This window comes from Miscanthus floridulus, unplaced genomic scaffold (assembly GCF_019320115.1).
Source record: "Miscanthus floridulus cultivar M001 unplaced genomic scaffold, ASM1932011v1 fs_232_2_3, whole genome shotgun sequence".
In the NCBI taxonomy this organism is placed as follows: domain Eukaryota; kingdom Viridiplantae; phylum Streptophyta; class Magnoliopsida; order Poales; family Poaceae; genus Miscanthus; species Miscanthus floridulus.
In genome coordinates, this window is record NW_027096425.1 from 1 (window position 1) to 7,622 (window position 7,622).

A 7,622-nucleotide genomic window follows, 5' to 3' on the forward strand; every position below is an offset into this window, starting at 1 on the left:
TTTGCCGTGGATTTTATTAGATGATATAAAAAGAAAGAAAAAGAGCAAATACAACTCCCTGTTCACATCTAGTGCTAATCAAAACGGAAAAGCAGAAGAAGAAAAAAAGCTTTGCCTCAGTGCAGTTACTGGCGCCAGCCGTTCCCGTGCTTGTCCATGTCCATCCAATCCAACTCATGCACTTGATCAGTCTTGCAGATGCTGGGAATTGTACTTCCATTGCTAAAAAAATGCGCTTGATCACTCATTTGTCGGCAAAGGTTTATCCTGGGACTGGGAGTGAGTACCGCCGAATTTTTTTATTTTTAGTCCTTTTTTTAAAAAAAATCACAAATATGTCCCGAGAGTGACTTGGTAGGCAGCCATCGTTGCTGGCGCCGAGGTCTTAAGTTCGACGCAGACGTAGCGGTGACTTGGTAGGTAGCTCGGCGCCGTAGATTCTGACACCTCAGCGCCGTAAATCTTGGCGCCGAGCTTGACGCCATGGTCGGCGCCGAAATGTCATTTCTAGATCCACGTGAGAGGACGGTTGCTCTGACGTCTGATCCCTGGTTTCTATTCTATCACAAGCCTAAGGCCTCCTTCAGTTATACGGAATCGATTTTTACCCTTACTGTTTCTTCGTTATTTCCTACGTGTCCGGAACCATTCCCTGTCAGCGTCGTAACGGAACGGAACCTAAAGGTGCAGTGGCCACCAGTACGTTGCTACTTGCTACACACATTGCATCAATATACACGTCATATCGGTTGTCAATCGAACGATCGTGCTGGCGATCAATATACCATGCGGACTGTTCGTTGGTTGATTTCTGGGCTGGTTTGGACTGACTGGTGCTGGTTTGTTGTGAGAGGAAAATACTATTGCCTGGCTGGTTTGGACTGGCAGAAACCAACAAGCGGAACAGGCTACATCAATATCAATAAACAGCACGTCTGTGCCGGGATCGCTCCGCAGTTCCTATGTAGGAGTAGAATCCACAGACACGGTTGTGGGGATCAATAAAACACGCACGAACAGGAAACACGGCCGGTGCGGGATGCGCACGTCGCGATGTCGACCCTAGGCTGCAGCTGAGTAGCTGACGGCGGCGGGGCCGGGCCGCCGCGACGGCCTGTGGCGGGATCGCTCCGCAGCTCCCGAAATTGGTGTCGGCGAAATTGGTGGATACTAGTATTGCATAATCAAACACAGGCAACGCAGCAACTACTATATATATAGCCAGTGGCGGATCCAAAGGGGGGCTGGGGGGGCTCCAGCCCCTAATTTTTTGATTTCAATGCTAATTACTGTAGCAAAAACTTGATTTCACCGTTAAATCTTCGTGCAAATCAACATCTCTGTTGTTTTAGCCCCCCTTATCCCGCATCCCACATCCGCCACTGTATATAGCTAGTGCAAAGCTGTGCATATTCTATTGGGCGATGTACTTCTACGTACCGTACCTGGCTACGCAGGTCGTTTAGCCCTCGTTTAGTTCAACTTTACACGTCGAATACATGGACACATATATAGAGTATTAAATATATACTAAAAAATAACTAATTACACAGAATGTGACTAATTTGCGAGACGAATCTTTTAAATCTAATTAGGACATGATTTGACAATAAAGTGCTACAGTACTCATACGCTAATGATGGATTAATTAGGCTTAATAAATTTGTCTCGCGGCTTACCGACGTATTCTGTAATTTATTTTATTAATTAGGTTTAATAAATTCATCTCGTGGTTTATTGACGGATTCTGTAATTTGTTTTTTATTAGTATCCGAACGTCCCATACGATACTCCATATAACACCTGATGTGACACTCCAAAACTTTACGCCTAAAACTAAACCAGTCCTTAATCAAATGGGTGGTAGGATCGTGGGCAGATCTTGACGAGAGAAGGAAGAGACAGATCAGTGTGCTTGTCAAGGCGTGGTGGTGCAGAGGCCCCGGGAGGCGGCAGCTGGCGACGTGTAGGAGCTGCGGAGCGATCCCGCCACAGGCCGTCGCGGCGGCCCGGCCCCGCCGCCGTCAGCTACTCAGCTGCAGCCTAGGGTCGACATCGCGACGTGCGCATCCCGCACCGGCCGTGTTCCTGTTCGTGCGTGTTTTATTGATCGCCAACAACCGTGTCTGTGGATTCTACTCCTAGGCCTCGTTTAGATCGTAAAAAAAAATGAACCCGATGAATAGTACCACTTTTGTTTTATTTAGCAAATATTGTTCAATTGTGGACCAACTAGGCTCAAAAGATTCATCTCATGATTTCCAACTAAACTGTGTAATTAGTTATTTTTTTTACCTACATTTAATACTCCATGCAAGCGGCTAAAAATTGATGTGATGAAGAGAGAGTGAAAAAACTTAAAATTTAGATGGCATCTAAATAAGGCCCCACGTAGAAACTGCGGAGCGATCCCGGCACAGACGTGATATATATATATATATATATATATATTGATCGCGATCTTACGATTGACAACCGATATGACGTGTATATTGATGCAATGATTATGTCTGTATGTAGCAAGTAGCAACGTCCTAGTGGCCACTGCACCTTTAGGCTTGTCATAGAATAGAAATCAGGGATAAGACGTCAGAGCAACCGTCCTCTCAGATGGATCTGGAAATGACATTTTGGCACGTCGGCGTCATAGACCATGACGTCAAGCTCAGCGGCAATATCTACGACGCTGAGCTCGACGTCAGGATCTACGACGTCAAGCTACCTGTCAAGTCATCGTCACATCTGCGTCGAGTCCAAGACCTCGACGCCATTAGTGTAAGCTCGGCACCAGCAACGATGACGCCGAACTAAGGGTCCAGATTTTGAAATCTTACCTCCAGAAATATATTTATGAAATTTTTTGAAGAAATATATTTATGAAATTTTTTGAAAAAAAGACTAAAAAATAAAAAATTCGGTGAGTACCGAGAGGCTGAGATCACTACTTACGGACCGCTACAGTCACACGGTTGGCGTATAAATAGTCAGTCGCGCCCGTCTTGTTGCTTGTGCACATTGTTGTAGCCTCGCTCCCTCCGTCTTGAGCGAGCGAGCATGGAGGTCTCAGCCATGGAGGAAGCCCTCCCCAAGGCGACGGCGAGGTGGAAAGGAGGCCTCAGAACTATTCCCTTCATCATCTGTAAGAACATCGATCGAGCAGCTACCCATGTCTTTCTTCTAGCGCGTCCGCATGCTTAATTTTTGCTTGGTGGGCGGTTCTGTTCGCGGCGGCATGCAGCGAACGAGATCTTCGAGAAGGTGGCCACGTTCGGGCTGACGGCTAACATGATCCTGTACCTCACCGAGCGGTACCTCATGTCCAGCGCTGTCGCCACCGTCGTCCTCTACTTCTGGAACGCCATCTCCAACTTCCTGCCCATCTTCGGCGCCGTGCTTGCCGACTCCCGCCTCGGCCGGTTCCGTGTCATCGCACTCGGCTCCTGCGTCAGCCTCTTCGTAAGCGCCCGTCAACTCTCTCTCTCTGCTCCATGATGCAGGCAATTGATTCAGTCGCCGTGCTAATTTAATTTGCGTGTTGCGTCGGATCAGGGGATGTGCCTGCTGTGCCTGACGGCGATCCTCCCGGTGTACAAGAAGACCCCGGAGTGCGCGGCGGGAAGCGGCTGCGTGGTGCGTCCGTGGCAGCTACCGCTGCTGTTCACGTCGTTCGCGCTCATGTCGCTGGGGTCGGGCGGCATCCGGCCCTGCACGCTGGCGTTCGGGGCCGACCAGCTGGACAAGCGGGACAACAGCGCCAAGAACGTGCGGACGCTGCAGACCTTCTTCAACTGGTACTACACGGTGCTGGGCCTCTCCATCGTGTTCGCGGCCACCGTCATCGTGTACATCCAGCAGGCCAGGGGCTGGGTCGTCGGCTTCGCCGTGCCCGTCGTGCTCATGGTCACCGCGCTCACGCTGTTCCTCCTCGGCTCGCCCTTCTACGTCAAGGTGGCGGCCAACAGGAGCGTCATCATCGGCTTCGTGCAGGTGCTCGTCGCCAGCTACAAGAACCGCCACGAGCCCTTGCCGCCGGAGACCGCCGACTCCTCGAGCTTCTACAACAAAGCAGGCTGCAAGCCCAGGACTCCCACGAACAAGCTAAGGTACTTGAACCGGGCCTGCGTGCTTAGGAACCCGGGCAAGGAGGTCAGCCCCGAAGGGGCGGCGTGCGACCCGTGGCGGCTGTGCACGGTGCAGCAGGTGGAGGACACCAAGGCCGTCATCCGCGTGCTCCCGATATGGTCGACGGGGATCATGCCTGGCGTGATCGTCGGGCAGCAGATGTTCCCGACGCTGCAAGCGAAGACGATGGAGCGGACGGTGGGCAAGATGGAGATCCCCGCGGCCTCCTTCGGCGTCTTCGCCATCCTGACGCTCACCGTCTGGGTAGCCGTGTACGACCGCGTGCTGGTGCGGCCCCTGTCCCGGCTCACCGGCCACGCGCGCGGGCTCAGCCTGCGGCAGCGGATGGGCGCTGGCCTGGCACTCTTCGCCGTGGCCATGGCCGTGGCCGCGCACACCGAGAGCGTCCGCCGGGCCGCCGCGATCGCCCAGGAGCTCCGCGACCCGGTGCACCCGGACCCGGTGCACATGTCGGCCATGAAGCTGGTGCCGCAGCACTGCCTGACGGGGCTCGCCGAGGGCCTGAACCTGATCGGGCAGATCGAGTTCTACTACTCCGAGTTTCCCAAGACCATGTCCAGCATCGGGGTGTCGCTGCTCGCGCTCGGCCTCGGGTTCGGCGCCGTGCTGGGCAGCACCATCGTCGGGGTCATCCACTTGGGGACCGGCTGGCTGCCGAGCAACCTGAACAGGGGGCACTACGACTACTACTACTTGGTCCTGGCGGTGCTGTGCGCAGCCAACGTGGTGTACTTCGTCGTGTGTGGCTGGGCGTACGGCGAGGAGGGGCAGAACCGGGTGGTGGCCGCCGACGCCGCCGCGGGGGAGGACGACCAGGAGGAGGAGCACAAAGCGGTCATCATTTAGGCTTTAGGCCACGGTTGACTTTGAGCAGAGCACTAGGAACCGTATAGCGTTGATCTGAGATGGTCTCTTGCTCTAGTGTGAATCTAGTTACCTCGTACATATGCTAACCTATATATGGTGACATTTCAAGAGAAAGTAATCCTGAAATGTTGAATATGGACAGTAAGTACTCTTGTGATGCGAGTCTAGAATGTCGCATGCATTGTACGTGCATTCTTCCTTCAGAATTCAGAGATAGAGAGAACTTCAGTGATTCAGTCGCATTGGTCGCCCGTACGTTACCCACTTCCCCCTTGCTCTCCTCCGTCTCCCTCCCCTCCTCAAGCTCAATGCCACTGCCAAGTGACAACTGTGTTAGAGAAGATATGCCACGCAACTGTAGATGTATTGCATCGAGCCACATGGCTTGATTATATACAGTGCATAGAACTAACTCCCTACATTAGTAGCCAATGCGTTACAATTTATATCTACATATATGCAGCGCTAGATAGCTTGGGCGGCATGAAAAGGGCCCAACCTAACTACAGTTACAAGGCCCAGTAGGGTTGTACGGCTAATTCGAACAAGCTGCTCCAGTGTGTTATTATGAACTCAGTCAGGGGCCAAACTCATCTAGTGGACTTTGGTTTCAAGCAGGTGGGTTCCACAAGTTTATAAATTGTGAAATTATTTTCTCTAACAAGAACTCTCTTTGGTGGAGTTGACTTCGAATTAATGAGTAACAAATCTTAGATGTCTAAAATTGTAGGCTATGTGCATCCCACTATGTAGAGACCGGGAGTGCTTTCAAAATGATTGTATCAGCTCTATGTAATGATCTTGAAACGTAATAAAAGCTTTCTTTTTTGAAATTCTCTAAAATTGAAATTTTCAAAGATTTATATGGATCTAAATAGCACGACATAACAAGTGTAAGGATCGTCATTAAATTCTACTCGTACACAAAAGAGTGAAGTCCATTTGACCCCTCAAAATATGTCCCTGGGTGGCTGAGTCTAAACCTCTCAACTCAAAAATCAGAAATTGAACACCCCCAATTTTCAAAATCGAACAAATTAATACCCCACACCCCTCTCTGCAACAATTGAGATTGGTTTTGAGTCATGTCATCCTTTCTTAGTCCACAGACAAATCCAGTAGACAACAGATATGTTTTTAAACAGCTAAAATATCTTTAAGACTCAAAAAAACTGAAAAAAATCTTAGAGATACATAGGACAGGATATACCTAAATAAAAATATTTGTAGCTTGTGACGTTATCTCTAGAGGCTTCCAAAAATAGATTGGGCTCTAGAAAAAATGGGAAACTATCTAGAAAATTTATAAAAATTAGCAAAACCTTCTAATCAATGTCTAAACTCATTTTACAAACTTTCCAGAGATGCAAACCAACAGAATGTAATCAACGTGACTGCAACTAGCATTATTGTATGTTGCATTCAAGCTGATTGCATATCATGTTTTATTGAGAAAAAGTCTTTAAAATGTGTTTAGACATTGTAATGAATGATTTCAGAATTTTCTATTTTGTCTGGGCATTCTTTCCACTTTCCTATAGCTTGACCCTATTTGTAAAAGCTTAAAAATGTAATTTTGTGGGCTCTAAATATTTTATTTGGGTGTATCTTGTCCTAATATAGCTCTAGGACTTTCTTAGATTTTTTTAGGCTTGAAGATATTTTTGTGGTTTAAAAACCTTATATATAGTGTTTACTGGAATTGTTTTTGAATTGAAAAGGGATGACGTGCCTAAAAAAAACTCCATCAAAACCATTTTTAACTGATGTAGGGAGTAATTTATTCGGTTTTGAAAGTTAGAGAGGCAAGAATTCTGTTTTTGAGTTGAGTTTTTTTCCAGATTCGGCTATAGGTTCATGGGGGTACAATAGAGTTTACTCTACACAAAATACAAACAAAGCTCCACTCAACAAGAATCATCTTAGGTCTTGTTTGGTTGCACTCTAATCCACTACAATCTACCTATATTGAGGTGGCTTGGGTGCAGAAAGTAGTTATTTTTTCATCCCAATGCTCCTAAACACATATGAATTGAGGTAGATTAGAGTGTATCTGAATAAACTCTTAGTGCTTGACATGGTCCAGGCCCTGAACATCCTAACACAAGTAGACTTAATAAAATATAGTATCCATCCTACACATGTCATCGTGAGGGTCCCGTGAGAGTCCAAGGAAGAGGTAAATTGTGTGCCTAATTTCAAACCTTAAATGTAGGGCTTAATGAAAACTACTACTAGAAAAACATAAACTAAGTCTAACATGATGCGTACTTAAGAATCTTTTTAGACGCTCAAACTTATCTGCAACCTACAAAGAGTTTTGATCTAGAGCCAATCGTATCAACTTGCTTATAGCTTATTTAGGAAGAGAGGGAAAACTCTCGGAGACATGATGATTTATCCCATGATATCGGTTGCCAAAATGCAACCCCTAGTTCTCTAGTACCTTCTAATCGCAGTGTCGAACTACCACTATATAAGGCTGCCACCAAACAACTAAAGACAAGTGTCATGAGTACTTGAATCTCACACCGCCACTCGACTCTACATGTCATATTGATGTCGTGTCCACTATGGAATTTCTCCATGAAGAAAAAGGGTCTCCTTGTAAC

At 47.8% G+C, this 7,622-nt stretch overlaps 1 protein-coding gene across 2 annotated transcripts; it reads left to right on the plus strand.

The window, feature by feature from the left end:
- Positions 1–3,030: 3,030 nt before the first annotated feature.
- Positions 3,031–5,119, plus strand: LOC136530916 (protein NRT1/ PTR FAMILY 1.2-like). Of its 2 annotated transcripts, XM_066523633.1 has the most exons (4): positions 3,031–3,139; positions 3,239–3,456; positions 3,550–3,900; positions 3,988–5,119. In XM_066523633.1, exons 1-4 carry the CDS (start codon positions 3,055–3,057, stop codon positions 4,987–4,989), a joined length of 1,656 nt encoding a protein of 551 aa, XP_066379730.1. In that variant the 5' UTR covers positions 3,031–3,054; the 3' UTR covers positions 4,990–5,119. The 2 variants fall into 2 exon arrangements, with proteins under 2 accessions (XP_066379730.1, XP_066379729.1); XM_066523632.1 differs by having other exon boundaries at positions 3,550–5,119.
- The last annotated feature ends 2,503 nt before the right edge of the window (positions 5,120–7,622 follow it).